Below are 20,376 nucleotides of genomic sequence, written 5' to 3'. Positions count from 1 at the left end.
GTTAATAAGGTCAAGGTCTGGGCGAGGGGAGGAGACATCTTCGGAAATCGAGACGCAAAATAGGTACCCAGATTGACACTATGCGTACCTCATATTGAGAGGATAGTTTTCCCTCACAGATAATTGCTAATAAATACCCCAAATTTGCCCCAAAACATGGCTTGCAATGTCTGTCTATACGTATAACCATGCGCGACCAATTTCTACGGGGCAAGGATGCGAATATCATAACTTGAATTGATGCATGTCGTCCGCAACTTATCTAACCGCTCCGTGAAGCGGCTTGGTATCTCTTTTTAGTGTTCTTTTAATCCCATGCTCATTTGATGACTTAGTTCTTGAGCTCAGCAGTGGCAGGGTAGTGCCAGCTGCGGAAGGTATCCATAACAGTTGTGAATACCACCAGGAGGATACCACCTCCGGGACCCAAACGGAGAACCTGGATGCTTGTTAGTTGACCGCCCTCCCACTTCCGGGATAACTACTCACCTTAGGCAAGAAACCCTTGTAGAGAGCGCCGAAACCCTCCTCCTTGAAAACGGTTCCTACGGCCGGGAAGGCCCAGTTGTACTTGGGAACCTGACCAGGGACCTTGGGGGTGTTCTGAATCCGACTCTTGACAACATCCAGGGGAGTGTTGAGAACAGTTCCGATGGTACCACCAATGGCACCAGAGATGAGATCGTTGGTGACCTGAGCCCTCTTGCTCTCAGCCTTAGGGAGAAGTTGTCGGACCTGGAAAATGCAGCCGAAGTAACCAGCGTTCCAGAGGATGTGACGCCACATAGTACTCTCAAGACCCTGGTAAAGAGTAAGAGGACCCTCGTTCTTGACAGTCTTGACGACACAATCGACCATGCCGTTGTACTTTCCAGCGGAAGCCTTGTCCTGAAGACGAATCTTGACGAGCTCGAAGGGAACGACGACGAAAGCCTCGGTAGCACCAGCAGAGGCACCGGTGAGGATGGAGAGCTGCTGGTTCATCTTATCGACGCCAAACATCTTTCGGTAAACCTTGCCCCATTCATCGTTGGCAGCGAACTTGGTAGCACGCTTGGGAGCCTCCATGAGGATGGGAGCGGAAATACCGCGGTAGAGTCGTGAGAAACTGGCGCATGTCGTTAGTTTTGGGCGCATCAGAGTCGCGAGCGCAGATACCATACCCCTCCTGCTTTATGATCTTGCGGAAACAGTCAAGCATGCCATTGTACTCAGCGGTAGCACCGGAACCAGTTTGCAATTGGCTGGTCATCAAGTCAGCAACTGGGCTATTATTTCGAAATGCGTACGCAAGGTTCGTCATACACTCGGGTCTTGACAACGTCAAGAGGGTACCTGGGACTGGGTTAGCTAAAATGTCTCGAGCACGCGACAGATGCTGTCATACATCACCAGAATCTACAATTGGTACAAAATTAGCAATGGCCCTCAAACGAGTCGAACTGGAACGAGCATACCTCCGAGACACCAGCAATGGCGCCTAAAATACGAATCGTTAGCCACTGGATCTGGGGAATGGTATAGTTGAACGAGGTGAACTGGCGTACCTGCGGCGAACTGGTAGACGAAGGGGAGGGGCTTGTCGTTAGGGTTGGACATTGTGACGACTGTACAGGCGACTAAACAAAGATGAGGGAAGACCAGAAGAACAAAAAAAGAGGTTGAGCGGAGAGTTGTCGCAAGTTGACAAGAAAGAGAGAAAGCTAAGCTGAGGTAGTCAACGGAAGGACGAGCGAAGACCGGGCCGGGGAGTGGAGGGAATTTTTTTGGTCGTGCGTCTCTGTAGGACGGGTATGGATCTTATCGCGCTACCTAGGTATGGTTAAGTGATAAGATTCCGTAACCTCACCTAATAACCTCCACTGTGACAGACGGCGAGAATTAGGTCGATGCCGAATGGACGGAACCTTTTGTTTTAAACAAGCGCCTTGTATCCGTGGGATTGTGGAGATCATAGCAAGAGACAGCGAGATGAGACCCGGGGGAGGGGTCCATTGATGCTCGGTGAGACGGCAAGCAACCGATCCATGAGGCCCTAACGTCTCCGATTCTTCTCCGACGGTGCGATGCGATGCTCTTTTTTGTGATTGCTGTTTTAGGCAAGTCTGTGTTATATATTCTTGGCAGTTTATACAATGTCTTGCGAACAGTTTCAAGAATACTCACACCTACAATAATCCCAGACCATTACGAGTCCCCTACCTATGTTTTGAATATAGTCAAGCTATTGATAATGACATATCCGGATGCCCGATGTCTGCCGCTAGCCCTGAAGCCCGTACCCGACTATTTAACTTTGAGCGGCTTGTACCTGAACATGAAAGGGTTCCATTGGAATCGGCAACGGTATTGAGGACCCCTTGTCCTAACTACAGACTCTATGATCAAGAGTCCGCAATACCTAATGTAGACATAGCTCCATGGGAGCCAGGGTCCTAATTACTGAAGCTTCATACATTTACTAGAGAACACTGACAGAAGCTTTAACGAAGGCTGGCTAGGGGAGGAAAGAAAACTCAGGACCTTGACCCTAAGTGATGAGAATATTTGGGTAAATTTAGCCTGAGCTTAGGGACTTACTACGTATTGCTAAGTTTATTTTGATGCCCTACATTAAGGTTCAATGCTTTCTTGCCCTCTGGGGGTTGGATGAAGCTTTTTTATAAACAGCAGTGCTTGTGATGCGGGTATCTCATGAACGTGAGGCATGGCCTTGTGAGTTACCTCGTACATATGTCAATCATATCACTATAAACCAGATGATGGATCTAAATCCAATAAGGAAAGTATTCGGAGACGTTGACAGCTCAAAATACGAGAAGTCTCGCGGAAGCTTGCCAATCATGCTTAGGTACCTAGCAGGTATAGTTGGAGGATATACGGATACTTCAGGGACCCAACTTGAAATACTCCAAACCAGACCCGAATGCCATCGAGTGATTCCAGGAGAATACTCAAATACATATGCTAATCCACGGACCTTGACCCCTCCCCCCGCGATGTTGATCCCCCGTGCACGGGCGACCGTCAGTCTCCATCCCGTCGGCCGAGTGGACCGCCAAATTGGCCCGTCCGTGATGAATAGACAGGAAGTTGCCTTGATCTTGAGTGTTGATCTTGAGTGATAAAAAGATCTAGGATAATCTATCAACTGGCCTGAAGAAACACTAGGCTTTGATCAACCTTAAGAAATGTTGGAGAACCCCAACAAACAGATATTCATTCTGCAGTCATCGACGGGGTAAAAGAATATGCAAGACATTGAGATCCTGCCGTGTTACCAAGTGTCTATTCTTCCAAGTATACCTAGTTCCTAGTCCTTCCAGCTTTCAACAGGGAGGGAGAGCTCATCCACGTTCACGGGTAAGCCAAAGCTTCACGAGCCCGGTCTTGTAAAGAGTACATCCTCTGAGCAATATAAGAGCATTCCACCGGATACGAATCTCTTTCATGATGCCTTGACAATGACACAGGAATCAGACACTTGCCCGAATCTAGCCATCCACAAATCTCGAAAGCGACAAATGAGAAACTCCAATTGGAAGCATGTGGTGAAGCACAAGACCAAGTTGCAGAGCTTCAGAGTTGCACACCTTGGAAAAGAGATCCGTTATTGGTTCAACCTCAGTCCGCAATTCATGGAGGGGAGTTTCTGGATGGCGGGGTAGGTTCTCCATCGATGGATACAACGGCGACAGAAAAGAGGGAATACATTTGTGATTTTTATATAAGATATCATCACAAAATGGTATTACAATAGTATGAGATGAGGCACATAATAGGAATATTGGTAAGACATAACACTTTGAGATATGGGATCATCTTTCTAATTGACAATGGATGCTTAGAACTTATAAGAATCTGATACTAGTGGAGGCTTTCGCTATTACTGGGTCTCTTTTGACGCCCCGTCTCCCCTAGCTGCTAACCAGGGTTCCATGCGATTGGGGCACGTTTTTGGGGCACCATGCTGAATGCACTTGCTGACGCGCACAATTGGCTGGCCCCTCGGTATCGAATCTCAAGGTCATTAATGACATCGCCTCTTCACCATCCCGATCTGACAAATCCCATTCCTTTCGTCTTCTGAATAAAGAAAAGTATTCCTGCATCTGTTACACTACAGAAGACACCCTCAACAAACCCCCCCCCATCCGAAGACCCAAAACGACCAGCGCCCCTCTACGCTCTCCCTATTAATCGATCGAACACGCGCTCGGTGGCAACCGATAGCGATCACAAGCAACCGTCGCAATCTTTGCGCCAGCAACCTCAACTTCTGCGCAACTTCACCTGGGCTTGTCACCATCCCAAGCTCTCCTGCGCTTCAAATCGCACCTTTAAACAGGCCGTGACCCAACGAGCGTCACAGCGAGGTGCCTTTCGCGCCCAGGAGAGTTCTGTCGCCCCCTGCCCATGAGTCACTTATTGTGGAAATCCTACTGGGAAAACGATGTCGACCGGTTTCGGCGTCTGCTGGCCCCAACCAGCTACAATGCCCAGTCGCTATCGAAGAGCCCTGCAATAGGAGGATCTGGTGCACTCTTCGGTGGAAGCCCTGGTCTTCCAGGGACTTCCCCACGACCGGCGAATAAGCAACGACGAGTTTCCGGCCATCCGCAGACACCTGGAAAATCGAAGGACGGCAATACACATCTTGGACGAACCGAAGTCAACAGCCGCGACCATGCTGGATTGACAGTTCTACTTCGGGCTGCCTCATCGACCGACCCGAACGCCCACCAGTTTGTCCAGGCTCTCGTCGAACACCCTGCGATAGATCTCTACGTCCAAGACCCCGAGAGTGGCTGGAATGCCCTCCATCGATCCTTATACGCTGGAAATGTTTCGATTGCCCGACTGTTGTTGGAAAAGGAACGGGTGGACTTGACGAGCCATAATCTCAACGCCGTTAATAAAGTCGGACTCCTGATCAAGACGAAAGACCACGAGGGAAACAGTCCTTTTGACGTCTACAACTCGACGATCGCCGCGAGATCTCTGAAGGGCCTGGAAAATGGGAGCAATTCTGATAGTGACGCTGATAGCGTCGACAGTGGAGGTGATGGTTTACATTAGTAGGTGGTTTGAGAAACAGACGGAACTTTGGCTGATTCTTACTACAGTATGGGAAAAACCTCGCATGGATTGCGGAGCTCGATTGATGGTGATGAACTCTTTGTTTTTGGCAGCAACAAGAACGTTTCTCTTGGAGTAGGCGATGAGGACGATCGCCAGTATCCTGATCGCATTCATCTGTCCAGGCCCGAGCTACTCGTGCATCGATTGTACCACTCACACTTGGACGAGCAGGATGAGGAAGCCCCTTCTTTGTTGAAACTGGATGAGATTCCGACCCTGGTTCGAAACCGGCCGCTCGTTATCCAAGACGTCTCCATGTCCAAACTGCATAGTGCTATTCTGACAACCGACCCGGTCTCAAACCTGTATGTCTGTGGTGTTGGCCGTGGAGGCCGACTTGGATTGGGAGACGAAAACACACAATTCAGATTCGTACCTGTCGAAGGTCCATTCATTGACAAAAGGATTCACCAAGTGGCACTTGGGCAGAATCATACCATGGCCGTTGTCGATAATGGAGAACTCTGGACCTGGGGCCTAAATTCTGCTTCTCAGCTGGGATATGCTCTGCCTCCACCGATGAAGGCAGATGAAGAACCCATGAGCCTTACTCCTCGCCAGGTCTTTGGATCTCTCAAGAAAGAAGTCGTCCTAGGAGTTGCTGCGTCTGCAAACCACTCTGTTGCTCATACAGGAAACTCACTATTTACTTGGGGTCGTAATGTCGGACAACTGGCTCTAATGGACGCCGATTCGAGGTCACTTGATATTCAGCATACCCCCAGAAAAGTCGCTGCTTCTCTTCTCGCCGCCCCTATCGAGATGGTATCAGCCATTGACAAAGCCACTATTTGTCTGCTTTCCAACCATACTGTCTGGGTCTTCAGCCACTATGGGTATAATCTGGTCAAGTTCCCATTTCCGGATGTCTTCGCGAACAACATCTCCATGACACGCTATGAATCAGGCGGTCGAAGGGAGATTGACCATATCACAGCGGGTGGCGAGACAATAGCTGCTGTGACTGCCCGCGGTGATCTCTTTACATTTCATCTGAACGACAAGGGGGATCCAAGCCAGTCTGCTGCGTCAACTACGAATCCAGTCAAGATCAAGAATGCCCTAACGCAGCCACAATGCGTCTGGGACTCTCGCAAGGACGGAGTCGTATCTGTCGGAGTTGGGGAACATGGCTCGGTCATCATCTGCACAGAATCAGGAGCTGTGTGGAATCGTGTAAAGCGTACAAAGGGCAAGCTAACTGGATTTTCTGCATCAAGCGGCACGAAGCGCAAAGACTTCAAATTTCAGCGAGTGCCATACATCACCAACTGTGTTGCTGTCAGAAGCTCCATTTTTGGCGCCTTTGCGGCTATCAGAAAGGATAGCAAAGTCATGGCGGAAGAGATTGAGATCGAAGGGCAATCTCTTCGCGACGATATTGGTTCTCTACTCTGTCTAAATGGTTTTGAAGCCCCGCAACACCATCCCGAAGCAAAAGGCTCTCAGAAAACATGGGAAACTGCCATTATTAGAGAGAAACGAGATCCCGTTCCCTACGAAATCCTTCGGTCAGCCGACATCGAAAAAGACCTGGGTCGCTGGCTTGAAACCAACTCTTTCCGATACGATGACATGAACATGGCAATTTGTTCCTCCTCATTACCTGATATCAAAATTCCCGTCCACAGTTGGGCTCTTGCTGGTAGAAGCCCGGTGTTACGGCATGCACTATCAGAGTTACGCGAGCGCGGATCAGTATTCAGCACGGACTCTTTCGGCCTCGAGGTTGTGGATGACAGGGTCCTATTGACGTTGTTTGAAGTCGACATTTACACTGTTCTGAATGTTGTTGTCCATGCCTACCAGGACAGATTCGTTCCAGTATGGAAGTACACGCGCGAAGCACCTCCACTTGCGTTCCGCTTCCGGCAAGTTAGGACAGAACTGATGAAAGTTGCCACAAATCTTGCCCTTCCAAAACTGGAGGCGGCAGTTCGACTACAGACCGGTGCGGAAGAGTCCCTAGACAGCGATTTCAAACAAGCAATCCTCGATCCTTCTTTCTTTGATGACGGCGATGTCATCATTGAGTTGGATGGAGAGGACGTCATGGCACATAGCCAGCTATTGTGTCAAAGGTGCCCTTTCTTTGAGGCATTGTTCAACGGGCGGTCTCAAGGCCAGTGGCTCGCTGGACGCCGCGATGGCATGGACTCTGCGGAAAAGATCAGGGTGGACCTCAGTCACATCGACCCTGAAACATTCAAATACGTCATGTCCTTTATCTATGCAGATATCGGACGGGAGCTCTTTGATACTGTCTCGGTGTCTAACTTGGATGAGCTTTCAGAGCTTGTGCTTGACGTAATGAGCGCTGCAAATGAGCTGATGCTTGATAGATTGTCCCAAGTCTGTCAGGGTCTCATTGGTAAGTTTGTGACAACAAGAAACATATCGAACTTGCTCAACGAGATAAGCCCTTGCTCCATTACAGAGTTCAAAGATACTGGCCTTGAATATATCTGCCTTCAACTGGAATCCATGCTCGAGAACCACCTTCTTGACGATTTGGATGAAGACCTTTTGTTGGAGCTTGATGAAGTGGTCCGAGACAATCAACTTGCCCGGTTCCCATTTGTACGGAGCGGAAGAGCAGAGCTACTACTTCATGAAAGTCATCCCGAGCTGGCTGCTGATATCGACGAGGAGCGTCAGGCCAGGATAAAAGAGATGGCCTACAAGGCATCTCAGCGGGATGACGAGAAGAAATTATCATCATCCTTCAAGGCTCGAATGGGAAGTCTGGATGAAGGCAGTCCGCTCCAAACTCCAGACACAACTCGACGCAAGTACAGAGGTGGGCGGAATGAGCCTTTCAGTCCCAGTCTTCGGCCTAAACAATCGCAAGCAGATATGATCTTTGATATGGAGGATGAAAATGGGTCTTTATCTGCTAAACCACGATCGCCCCTGAATGAAGCTGTAAATCTTCGTTCGCCCCCGGAGCTAGACGACATGCCGCAGCTTCCTAAAGCATGGCGGGAATCAAAGGGCAAGGAGCTAGTAGGCTCTGCGATCAGCCCAGTTCCTCATGCATTTTCCATGTCCCCCGAGTCTCAGCCATTCGAACTGGGTAGTTTGAAGACGCCGGGCAGTGGGATGTCAAAGCCCGGTGCTCCCTGGTCAGCGTCAAAATTAGCCACTTCGAAGTTGGATCTGAAAGATATCATGTCTGAGGCGTCTACGTCTGCTTTAACTGCGGGGCTCCAAGCGCAGAGAAAGCAAGAGGCTGCAGCAAACAAGCCACAGACCAAAGTATCGCAAAAGGAACGGAAGAGGCAGCTTCAGGCACTGGCAGCAGCAGAAGCAGCAGCCAAGGACGAATCGACGAACCACGTACCTTGGGAGAGTGTTCCAGAAGGAGGGCGGCCAGCGCCTTGGAAGGCAGCAAGTCCAGCACCCAAGACGTCGCTGAAAGAGGCCATGTCCGCGGAAACCAACATGCCAAAGGGGGTATCTGCTAACGCAAAACCTTTGGTCGCTTCAGAAACGAGAGCAAGGACGGCGACACGGCGTACTGCGTCACCCGACACAAGGTTCCCGGGTCAGGGTCGAACCAACAGTTCCCCCGCAATTGTTGCAGGACCCTCGACAGAGCAGCAGCCTAAGAAGCCGTTGGTGCCACACTCCAAGTCGTACATTACACCGGCACCAAAAGCGGAGCCGACGCTCGGATTCAGCATGGCTGATATCATTGGCCAGCAGAAGCGCGAGCAGGAGGCCGTCAAGGAAGCGGTTGCGAGGCGTTCACTACAAGAGATTCAGCAAGAGCAAGCGTTCCAGGAGTGGTGGGACCAAGAGAGCAGAAGGACACAAGAAGAAGAGGCGAGGCGAAAGCAGAAAGAAGGCCGAGAAAAGGACAAGGATAACAAGGGAACTAAAAGGGGTGGTCGGCGAGGACGAGGTGGTAAGGCCAAAGGCACCGGTGAAGCGGCTACAAACAGCGGGCAAAGCGGCGCAAACGGAAGTAGAGGCGGAGGCACTGCCGGCTCAAGCAACACAACCACTCGGGGATCGGGAGGCGGACGAGGTGGAGGTGGAGTCGGTGGTGGCCGAGGCAGGGGAGGCAAGGGACGTGGCAATAAGCCCCAGGCTGCATGATGAACACGGCAGTGGAAGTGTTGACATTGAGGAGCATAGGACTCAAAAAGGGACATTGGGCACACGGTATACGGTATAGAGTGCATTGTCGGTGGACTTGTTTCGTTGTACTTATTGACTTGATCTTCTTGGCTGGAATTGCTAAGAACAACGTACATATGACACTCTCCAGCTTTGAATAGAAGAATTGTAGACATATTGATAAACTGTGAAACATGTTAGTTGGATGATGTGATTCAGCAGGGTACATGGCGATAACCTTGAGAAGCAAGTCGATGAATTGGGACTTTTTCTTCTTCTTTCTTTTTACTGTATTACATGAAGAGTTTAGCTCAATATGTGAGTGTAGCACATAATATGCCATGTAACTCCATCAAGGTGAGCCTCCATTCGCCATGAGTGACTCTCAAGGTTGCCGTGAGAGTGCCATGCTGCCATGGTCGTCGAGATCGTCTGATGAAAGGCGTGAAACGTTCCGGATCTACAAAGCTAGACTGCATAGAGAAGGCTACAGATACTGCATACCAGAGTCAGAATCAGAAGCATTACGATAACGGAGAGTAGCATTGCGGCCAAGCAAGCAACGCCTCTCAGCTTGAAGATAAGCCCTTCAGCTTATCTCGTTCGTGGAAAAGACTCGGGGAGAGGAGGGGAATGTCATGAGTCAACATCCCATCTATGACTGGTGCTTAGATGTGACAACCACCATGAGCCAACCAGAAGAGACGAACGGGGTTATGAAGGATGGATGTTTCTGCCTGGTTTATAGCAGAAGTTCTTGAATGACGGTGAATTAGACAGGGTCAATGCATTCATTGCATATGTTGTTCCCTCTGAAGGCCCTTGAATAGCGTGATAGTTGTATGCTGTAGGACTTGGCCATGGAAACTCTGGGGTTGGAGTAGGTAACCTAACCTTATGCCAGCCAGGCCGGGCAAATGAAAGAATGGAGGTGGGTTTCCATGGAGGCGCTTAAAGCCCCCGGGATTATCGAAAGCATCCACTGAAATGCACTGGCCGAGATCCCCTGTCGGGTACGATCCGAGCCCCCCATTCAGTGAGTGGAGGGGGCCCCGGGCTCCATGTTTGAGGTGCCGGTGTTTTGATTGAGGGCCATGCATGGGCCGATGCATATGGACGGATCGTTATCTTGTCCTGTACAAGAGGTCACAAGACATGAGCGAGATAGATTACCTAGGTAGATTAGAAAACTCGCTCATTGTTAGGAGTTTGGGGACGGACAAGACGAGTTGCGGTAAATCTAACAATTTATTTATTATTCTCATCTTCTTGACTAAGAGCTGACTCGACTCAGGCGCAAGACGTACGTGCCCATGAGCCCTGTGACTGTGACGTGAGGCTCTAGCCGATGACGACAACCCATTATTATCCAATCCAGTCCCTGTCGCCCATCCCATCACGAGGTCGTTGGTGGTGACCTCTTCCGTCTCCGTCTCTATCTGTTTACCAAGTTAGTACCTAAACGTTATTACCTTTTCCCTCTCATCCCGTCGCCATTGGAATTTCAAAAACACAACTGAACTTGCTTCTATTTCAGAGTTGGGCCTGCTGCAGCAACCCGCGACTTATCGTCTTGTTTTATCTCTATTTGTGGACACAAACAAGTACCTTACCTTGCCTTGCCTTACACAAAGCAAACCGCGGTACCTGTACCATCTCTGCGCTCTTGTTAGTGCGACCGGATTGGCCTGGCCTGTCCTGTCCTGTACTGTACTGTACAGTGTTAGACCCTCTTCTCTCACACCTCACTTCAGACCTATTACAACGACAACGACCCTGGACGGAGTTTGTGTTTGGCTGCCTGCATAGCTCTGCATCTAGCATCTGCATCTCACCGACCGACAGCAAGGAGTTACCTGGACTTGGACTTGGACCTGGACCTGAACCTGGACCCAAGCTTTCTGCCTTTTGTCTTTCTTTCTTCCTTTTTTTCCTTTTTACACTTTTGCCTACACTTCTATCTCCACACTCCCCCGACCCCAAGCACCGCCGACTACCGATCCATCTCAAGTCCCCCGTTCTCCGTTCTCCGTTCTCCCTTATGAACCTGAACTGCCTGCCTCGAACGATATGAACCATGGATGAGCAGGTCTTGTGGCCGATCAAGATCCCTATACGTCCGTGATCAATCCACCCATCAACCAACAGTTACGACCCGTACCCTCTTCTTTGCGCAAACGACACGATACGATATACGATAACCGATAATAATGCATCAACAACCCCGTGGCCCAGCCCGGGTGTCATCCCCAGGTGCAACGCACCATCCATCCATTCCACCTCGATCCAACAGCACGAGAGAAGCTGCATTGGGCTCCCGGCCTCGAGCCGGCTCCAATGTTACTGGTAGAGACACACCCAGCTCACCAACTATTGGAGATGTGCCGACACCGGCGCCTCCAGCCGACTCGATCAGGAAGCTCGATCAAATAGTCCAGGTATGAATGGCTGGGATACCTGAATACGTTGGCCAAGGTCCGTTGCTAACAATTACTCTCCCCTGCAGAACTTCTATGCAAAGGCAGCCGTACTCGTCCTCGACTCACGCATCAAATCCAAGCCTGCGCGCGGGGCCAACGGTGGACGGAAACCCAATAAATGGGTAGGTTTGCAGCCTGTTTACACACTCGGTCGCTAATCTTCCGGTAGTTCCAAATCGAGACGGATGAGATTGATGACTTTCGAGATGAGCTCAAGATCTGGAAGACTTGCGGTAGCTTCGATAACCCCCCTCCTCCAATGGTTATCGAGGTCTATCTGGATACTTCTCGATTAAAAGACAGCCAGAGTCTAGTCATCGTTGATGAGGCTGGGAAGAGATGGGATGTGATGGAACAGCTGAACTCATCTGGTTCCTCTACCGACAGCTCGTCTGGCGCATCCCGGAGAAACAATGAGGTTATCATTGAGAGGTGGCGAGTCGAGCTCAAGTACTCAGGCGTAATTCCCACGGACTTTGGCCCGATCCTACCCACCATCTACAAGAAGGCCATTGTCTTCTTCCGGTCTCTTTTCATCACCACTCGCCTTCTTCCAGCATGGAAGTTTGCCAGCCAGGGTCCCGCCAAGAACTCACACCCAGCGCTTATTCCACGATGCCGAGTACGTTTGTCTCAGTCTGATCGCTCACGTAATGATCAGCTGCGTCTGCCCATTGATGGCAGACCGGACCCCGTGACGGAGTACATGTTTGGCGATTTAGAGGTGCCTGTTGGACGACTAAGCACTACTGTCACCTATCGCAATGATTGCAACTTCCGCGTGGATGACTCTGAGGCTCTACTGAGTTCTCGTTTCATGGGAGTGGACGAGAACTTTTTCCGACCTTCCGTTCCACCGCTGAATGACCGCTCAAGAGCGCAAACGACGGAGGCAGGGTCGCTGCGTGACAACCGCTCCCGTCCAAACTTGAGTGATATGCAGCAGGCATATGGAAGTCTTTCAACGTTCCACACCAATGTCCCAATGGGGACCAGCCCGATCTCGGCTCTGAGATCGGTGCGACAACCAGGCTCCGATACAAGCTCACCCCCAGAGTCTCTACCAGCACAGAATGGTGTGGGTGGTCCAAGCTCTTTGCCCGTACGCCAAAGTGCAACACGACCCCCTCTGCGAACGACTGAGGGCTCAAGCCGACGTCCTTCAGTATCTTTTCAGCCTTTCAAGGCGGGCTCGCTCTCGGGCTCGCCTGTCCCAAGGCAGACTGATCCCGAGCCGGCTTCTCCTCAGACGTCGGCTCGTCCAGGTATTCCTTCCCTTAAGCAAGCAGGAAACCGAACATCTCTTACTGCTGGTATGCCAGCTTCCCTACGCGGTGGTCCTCCTCTTCCTCCGGCATCTACGGACCCTGCTGTTGCCAGCTCCCCGCGACCAGCATCGACTAGTCGCTACAGTAGCAGCTTCACACATCGCCGTGGTCGTCTATCCTTTGGAGGAGCCAGCAGAGCTGGCGATGACGAACAGGGCAGTAGTGGCAGGCAGAGTTTGGCCTCATCGGTGGCACAACCAGGATCTGACCTCCTGGATGAGATTGCAGGAACCAGCTCAGACTCGCTCCAGAACGACCACAAACATCTCTCAGACTTCATCAGCGCACTGGACAGTAAAAAGACCCTGAAGAGCTTTGGTCCCTCAAAGAAAGGTGAATCGGCGACTAACAAGACTGTGGCGCAACTATCGCGCTTCCATCAAATGAAGGACTCTAATAACGCACTCACGGATTCGATGACATCGTCTGTACAGATGCAGAGGTCATCGAGCTCATCCAGTCGACAATTGACGAGTGTGCCTGGGATGACTGCACCAGCTTCTGTGTCTGCTTCGTCGTCTCCTGGGAAGCCACTGTCCCCTCACACACCCCACACGCCAGCAATCCCTTCAAGATTGAGCGAGAACTCGATTATTGATTACACTGGCCAAGGACGAATTACTTCGCGTCAGGGGCGAATATCTGATAACAACCCTGCACCGGGAACGATCAGAGAGAATACGATCACACAAGATGGAACGACAGCCATTGACATTCCCTTGTCACCACGGCTGGCCACGTATGAGCGAAGGGCGAGCTCTGTTGCACTCCACAATCGGTCGATGGCGGATGAAGATGAGCCGGACTCTGCTTTTGCGCACCGATCTATCAGCTTAGGTGCTGATGATAGAGAACCACCTACTCTAAGCATCTTGCTAGGTAGGCAGATGCAGCTCGAGGGAGGGTCAACTCAAAGGGGGTCGGATGAACTCAAACCAGCAGCTGAAATCGAGACCTCTGACACGCCAGGGCTGATGCAGCGCGGTCTGTCAGAAGAGAACCCTCCTGAGGGACTGATGGCGACGGCAGCGTCTAGCTCACCTTTTGGTAGAAGGCGATATATGGGCATGGCTTCACATAAGCAGACACCGCCACAATCATCGCGTGGAAGCTTTACCGGATCTATCACCAGGCAGGTTCGGGGTGACGATGACTCGATTAATGAGGAGCCTCTGGTCTTTGACCTGTCAGAAATGGATCCGCAGGGTCGGCGAAGCATCGAAGAGGCCCGTAGCGGCACCCATGGGGCAACAAATGCTACATCAGACAAGGGAGGGTATGAAAGCCGTGGTGCTTCAAGACGGGGTTGGTGAGAATGACATAACTGAATATGGATTTTGGACACAAATTACATACAGCATCGACTAACAGTAAAGTAAGAGCGACGACACACCAGCTTGATTGGAGCCATGAGTTATGTTTCAAGGCAGTGGAGTTGCAGGCGGGATGGCGCATTGGATGCGTGGTACAGTAGATTGCCAGGTCATTTATTTATTTATGTATGTATGTCTGTATGTATGGACGAATGGATGGATCGAAGCGGCGTATATGGAGTCGTATACATTATTCATAGGTTGATACGATTCAAAGCAGCGTTGACTGTAGCGTTAGCAAGCGGCATCATTCTTATAAGGCGAGCCACTGAATATTTATTTACATTATGTATGTGATATATATGCCAAGGTATGTTTGCTCTTGGTGTGAAGCTTGGGATCTTGTAAGTCCGATGATACCCAATCTGAGGACCACGCCACGTAAGGACGTCACCAAAGGGATAAGGGAGGGGGACGCGCAACTTGTCACGGAGTTGACGATGAGTAGGTGCTAGAATAAACTAAAGGCTCCGCAACGAAAGTAATTGTTCCGTGAAAACGTGTAGAAGCAGCATATTTCGTATCAGGTTTTGCCAGTGAAAGCATAAGCAGCATGCTTCAGCCCATTAAGTACCGTGATTAGATGCATGACAGATCTCGATAGAAGCTCGCCAATGTGAGACTGTCAGGTGATACTTATCCGTAGTAAAAATGGAATCAAACCTGATTGACAATACCCAAGTTGGCTGTGTAAGCTTACTTAGGTAGGTATATAGTACTAATGGAGGTAAATATTTCCTGGATCAAGTTTGGTGTGGCGCACGCGTGGCCCTCAAGCCACATGGACCAGGGAGCTTGTCCTCCTGGGGAGGTAGCTCAGCCCCGCTACTTGCTCGCCGCTCGTTCGTCATCAGAGCGAGCCAAAGGTAAAAGCGAAGCTGGGAGCCTGATCTGTTTAAACACTTGCTACCTACAAACTCTTTAAGTTACTTTATTTACTAGGCACCTAACCACTTGGGTAAAGTACCCTCGACCCATTCACTATATTCTCGTCCTCAAGACAACGCCAAACGCCTACGACGCTTTCTTAACTTACCACCCTCTGAGAGTAATAAGTGACGTGCCTGTGTGGAGAGTGCGACCGCCGACGACGTAACCCAGGGTCTTGGTACGGGACCTTCATCTCGCATCTCGCATCGTTATCACCAGCCTTCTTCTTCTTCCACTACCAAACAGCAACATCGTCGCCTTCATCGAGACTCCTCTTCTATATACGGTGGATATTCGCATTACATACCCAAGGCTCTCGGCCGACGACTTCCTCCCCGCACCTCTCTCTCGCCTTCACTCCATCCCCGCCAATAACTGATACCCCGAGTCAAATCACCAACCACCATGTTCCGAGCCTCAGCAGCAGGCCCTTATGATGAGGTCGTCAGTATGTAGCGCCCCCCGTTCTATTCGGGTCGGACAAGAGACTCCCAACAACTGGCTCTCGTCTCGATCTGTGCTTTCTTGCGACTAACACCGATGTAGCCAAGGCCACCGACGAGAACCTCACGTCTGAGGATTGGGGCGCCATCATCGAGGTCTGCGACAAAGTAGGCAACGACCCAAATGGCCCCAAGGAGGCCGTTCAGAGCATCATCAGACGCCTTGCGCATCGCAACGCCAATGTCCAGCTCTACACTCTTGAGGTATGCTGAATACCACGCCCGCATGTCAAGCCTTGTTTTACTGACTCAATCAGCTTGCGCATGCGCTCGCCCAAAACTGTGGGAAGAATATGCACCGCGAACTTTCCAGCCGTGCCTTTACAGATGCCCTCCTCCGTCTCACCAACGACCGTAATACCCATACACAAGTCAAGTCTAAAATTATTGAGCATATGAAGAGCTGGTCCGAAATGTTCAGCAGCGATCCCGAGTTGGGCATCATGAGCGATGCCTACAACCGTGCCACACGAAGCAACCCGAACATCCAGCCCCCAAGTGCTCCTCAAAAGCAGGGTCTTACCGAGCTCGATCGCCAGAAGGAAGAGGATGAATTGCAGATGGCCCTCAAGTTGAGTCTGCAGGAGGAAGAGCGCAAGAAGACTGCTGCAAGCAGTCCAGGCGCACAAGCCGGCCCTAGTGGCCAGACAGAGAGCCCTGCTCCTGCTGCGCCGGCTGGAACCACAGCGGCCACGGTCAGCCGGGTACGCGCGCTCTTCGACTTTGCTCCTTCTGAGCCCGGAGAGCTGGAATTCAAGAAAGGCGATGTGATTGCTGTTCTCGAGAGTGTATACAAGGACTGGTGGCGAGGCTCTCTCAGGGGCAAGACTGGCATCTTCCCGCTCAACTATGTCGAAAAGCTTACCGATCCCACCCCGGATGAGTTACAACGCGAGGCTCAGATGGAGGCCGAGGTGTTCGCTGAGATCAAGAACGTTGAGAAGCTCCTCACATTGTTGAGCACTTCCAACACAGCGCCCCGAGAGGAAGATAACGAGGAGATTTCCGCAAGCACCCAGTATGATGCAAAGTGTTTTCAGTATGCTAACAGGTCCTGCAGAAGCTTTACCACCAGACTCTTGCGATTCGACCCAAGCTTATCAAACTGATCGAGAAGTACTCTCAGAAGAAGGGTTAGCATTAGACGCCCCCAAGACTGGATATGATGCTAATATACATCTCTCAGATGACTTTACACAGCTGAACGAAAAGTTTATCAAAGCTAGAAGGGACTACGAGGCTCTGTTGGAGTCTTCTATGGCCCATCCTCCTCAGCACAACTACCAGCAATACGCAATGCGACCGGGTCCCGGTCAGGGCTATCCTCAAGCAGGCGGATATCCTCCTCAGGGAGCAGCTCCTCAGGACCCCTCGAGATATTATACTCCTGGCCCACAAGGTATGATAGCCCTTTGCCCTTGCAATGAAGAACCTCTTTCTGACTCTTTAACAGAGCAACCTCCTTATCAAGCATCGTCTCCTCCCCCTAACTTCCAGAACCAACCTCAAGGTCAACCGGCCCCTTTCTATGTAGCAGGAGCTGAAGTGCCCGCTGGTTCGCAGCCCTACCCTCCCCGGACCGAGTCTCCTTCCAATGGCAAACAGCCAGCCCCTATCAATACTTCAACACCAGGCCCCAACTTCAATCCTTACAACCAATCTCAGAGCAACAACCCTTACACGCAAGCGCCTACGGGAGGACGACCTGGTAGCACATACGGAGCCCAAGAGTTGGCTACATCTGTCTACGATTCCCCTATAGCGACCAACAACCCACACCAGCCGACCTCGGCTGCCACATTTTCAAGCTCGGTATATTCTCCGGAAGAGCCCAACGAGAACGCCAGCGCACCACCTCCTGGTCCTTATGCATCGCATCAGCAGCAGCCTCAACAATACCAGAGCTACAACCCTTCCCAAGTCCCTCCCATGCCCACAGGGTCAGCTCCCCCTCCTCCTCAGAGTGTCATGACACCTCCCCCTCTGAACCCAGGGAATGCCGGCGGATATGATGCTCGTCATGGCCTGCCCAGTCAAGGTGGTGCTGGTGGTCAGACTCAATACAAGCCTTATGTGCCACCCGGCGATGGTCCTTCAGCTCCTGCACCCGACAATTACTATCAGAGTGGGGGAGTTTACTAAGGATTTGATGATTTGGAGGATAGTCGACTGTTGCTATAGCTTCAATACATTTCTGGCGCGTATATAACGCGGGGGCTTTTCGTTTTAGTGGTCCAGGTTCTTGCTCGGGTTGACCTTTCCTGGGCTCATGCTGATTTGGTACATTGAAGCTTCTGATTTTTACACTTATGATTTGCCATGTCTAAGTGATACGAATTGTCTTGTAGTCGCTAGTTGGATAAGTTTTGCGTATTGCAACACTATAGATGATAAGGCTTGACTAGGGGGGGTTATGTGTATAATAAGAGATCAAGTCAGAGCAGACTTTGAATTAGCTAAATGCCTCCTACTCTCCACAGTCTGTACTGTAGTTTGTGATACTAATAATGTTCAAATATTTTGGATCGGAAGATATATCCGTATTTGCTAATAGTCTCCCTCTCGCGAACCAGTAACGGACTCGTTTCGTTTCACAACCTGAAACCTCGACCGTCTCGCCCCTGTAACACCCTAATTTTTTTGCCGCCTCGCACTCCATTTTCCTGTCTGTCTCCCTTTTCCCCTCCCGTCCTCTTTTGTTCTTCCCTTGAACACGTTCAAATATACATATTAATTCTTTGCACTACCTACGCATTCTCTTTCTCTTCTCCCCTGTCTAGTTAATTTTTGTCGTTTCAGCTGGTTCTGTAACTTCAAGTGCCACTCTCTTCTGATCGCTCAATATCACGCCACCATTTATATACATTCACATTCATATACATCTCCATATCTGTCATCATCACCATCAACAACATGAAGACTACAGTCTTTGTCACGCTTCTCTCGGCGGCTGCTTCGCTCGTCAGCGCCGGGATCGTCGTCACGCCTGTTTTCTTTAACCAGATCGTTGAGAAACTCTCTGGCGATTGTCCTTTTGGCGTAGTTACTCCTCAAGGTTGCGCGTAAGTTCGATCTCTTGATAAATTGAGTAGTTAGAGTCATACATGCTAATATTTCGATAGTCCTCAGCGTGGTTAGAGACTGAGCTCTCTATCGGGCGGTTGATTCGATCATAGCGTTCTGGCTTTGGTGTTTTCGGACAGTTCTAGGAACTCTTGTCTTTGTATGTGTTCAAGGCTTGAGCAGATAAGAATCTCATAATATTTAAGCGTGTCCTTCAACCTCAAAAGCGTCTCCAACCTGCACGAGTAATACTAAGCTCATTGAATTCAAGCTTGAACTGAACATGCCACTGACTAGGTCACATTCTTTTCTACTGGCAGGTTTAAACCCTCCATGTCATGTTAAGGCTTTGCTTGCTCGACGTCTTGATCATTTCCCGTTCTTATATACAGTTCGTAGCATAGCACCATCGGAAGAAATTCATTAGAAAGTCTACACATATGAAGCCACTCCAGCCTCATCCGAAAGACATTCATTCATGGCCTGAACCTCAACTTCGTTGGTTCCGGTAGAGGATTTACGGAAGCTTTTATCCTGGAGACGTTTTGCAACATTGTACGTCAAGGACTTTTTAATGTCTGGACCCACGAAAGCGGCGACAAGCATGATGCATGAGAACGGTATAGTAGCGTAGAAGACATAGTGTAGCGCTGGTGTAGGCTTTGACAACGGCATCTCCGACTGAGTCAACGATGGCCTTGTTGCTACCGGCCTCAGGGGGCAAGAAAACACCAAACCTTGATATAGGGTGTCAGAATAACTAGGCAAAGAGTCCCCTAAACTTGGGCTAAATTTACCTAATATTCTCATCACTTAGGGTTAAGGTCCCGAGTTTTCTTTCCTCCCCTAGACCGGGTACATCTGAGTAATCGCCTTTGTTAATAGTCTCAAAGAGTGAAGGTAGGGACTTGGTTGGCAGGCCAGATCTAGTTGCAGCCGGGATCACATACTTGTGAATCTTCCTCGGGAACTCGTTGCCGAGAATAGCGACATACACAGCCTGAAAAATGGCACCCCCGAGGACAAGAATACCAGACGCTATCCCGATATCTGGGGTTCCCTGAGGACAGTTACACAGGTGCGTGCAACATTCTCAATGTATCCAACAGCAGTGCATGCAATCAACCTAAATGCGATTGTGTTTACCCACCGGTCAGGAGAAATGGAAGACGTTGACGTGATGAAAGTCATGACAAGAGCAGCAGTGCACTGGACCTTGAGGCGAGGAACATAGGCGATAGCGAGACCTGACATAGCCTGGCCCAGAACAACTCCACCACCACTCACGCAGCTTTGCCAGCCAACTTTGATGGAATATGCGGTGTACAGTGTGCTGATAATTGTAGGCCAGAGAACGGTCAAGGAGTTGTAGGCCATGGAGGTAACAATCGCACAGGTGACTACTGCGACGAGTCCAGTGTCCTTAAAAACA

At 50.3% G+C, this 20,376-nt stretch overlaps 5 protein-coding genes across 5 annotated transcripts; 3 read left to right on the top strand and 2 right to left on the bottom strand.

Moving 5' to 3' along the window:
- Positions 1-331: 331 nt before the first annotated feature.
- On the bottom strand, positions 332-1,599 carry FTJAE_2817 (mitochondrial 2-oxodicarboxylate carrier 2; the record flags this gene model as incomplete). The annotated part of the gene is made up of 7 exons (XM_037349050.1): positions 332-439; positions 490-1,108; positions 1,164-1,244; positions 1,306-1,335; positions 1,388-1,398; positions 1,458-1,480; positions 1,548-1,599. 7 exons carry the CDS (start codon positions 1,597-1,599, stop codon positions 332-334), a joined length of 924 nt encoding a protein of 307 aa, XP_037210096.1.
- A 2,817-nt stretch (positions 1,600-4,416) lies between these two features.
- On the top strand, positions 4,417-9,246 carry FTJAE_2816 (myosin; the record flags this gene model as incomplete). The annotated part of the gene is made up of 2 exons (XM_037349049.1): positions 4,417-5,078; positions 5,127-9,246. The coding sequence occupies 2 exons, from the start codon at positions 4,417-4,419 to the stop codon at positions 9,244-9,246; spliced, it is 4,782 nt and encodes a 1,593-aa protein (XP_037210095.1).
- Positions 9,247-11,477: 2,231 nt separating this feature from the next.
- FTJAE_2815 (Autophagy-related 13) lies at positions 11,478-14,443 on the top strand (the record flags this gene model as incomplete). The annotated part of the gene is made up of 4 exons (XM_037349048.1): positions 11,478-11,705; positions 11,774-11,869; positions 11,917-14,384; positions 14,434-14,443. 4 exons carry the CDS (start codon positions 11,478-11,480, stop codon positions 14,441-14,443), a joined length of 2,802 nt encoding a protein of 933 aa, XP_037210094.1.
- A 1,340-nt stretch (positions 14,444-15,783) lies between these two features.
- Positions 15,784-18,023, top strand: FTJAE_2814 (signal transducing adaptor molecule; the record flags this gene model as incomplete). Its single annotated transcript, XM_037349047.1, has 5 exons — positions 15,784-15,826; positions 15,925-16,085; positions 16,139-16,913; positions 17,068-17,280; positions 17,335-18,023. The coding sequence occupies 5 exons, from the start codon at positions 15,784-15,786 to the stop codon at positions 18,021-18,023; spliced, it is 1,881 nt and encodes a 626-aa protein (XP_037210093.1).
- Positions 18,024-19,473: 1,450 nt separating this feature from the next.
- Positions 19,474-20,321, bottom strand: FTJAE_2813 (trichothecene efflux pump; the record flags this gene model as incomplete). Its single annotated transcript, XM_037349046.1, has 4 exons — positions 19,474-19,478; positions 19,533-19,681; positions 19,742-20,004; positions 20,091-20,321. 4 exons carry the CDS (start codon positions 20,319-20,321, stop codon positions 19,474-19,476), a joined length of 648 nt encoding a protein of 215 aa, XP_037210092.1.
- Between the last annotated feature and the right edge of the window lie 55 nt (positions 20,322-20,376).

The sequence above is a fragment of the Fusarium tjaetaba genome, assembly GCF_013396195.1.
Source record: "Fusarium tjaetaba strain NRRL 66243 chromosome Unknown NRRL66243_c0000058, whole genome shotgun sequence".
Classification (NCBI taxonomy): domain Eukaryota; kingdom Fungi; phylum Ascomycota; class Sordariomycetes; order Hypocreales; family Nectriaceae; genus Fusarium; species Fusarium tjaetaba.
This window is presented reverse-complemented; position numbering and strand designations above follow the sequence as displayed.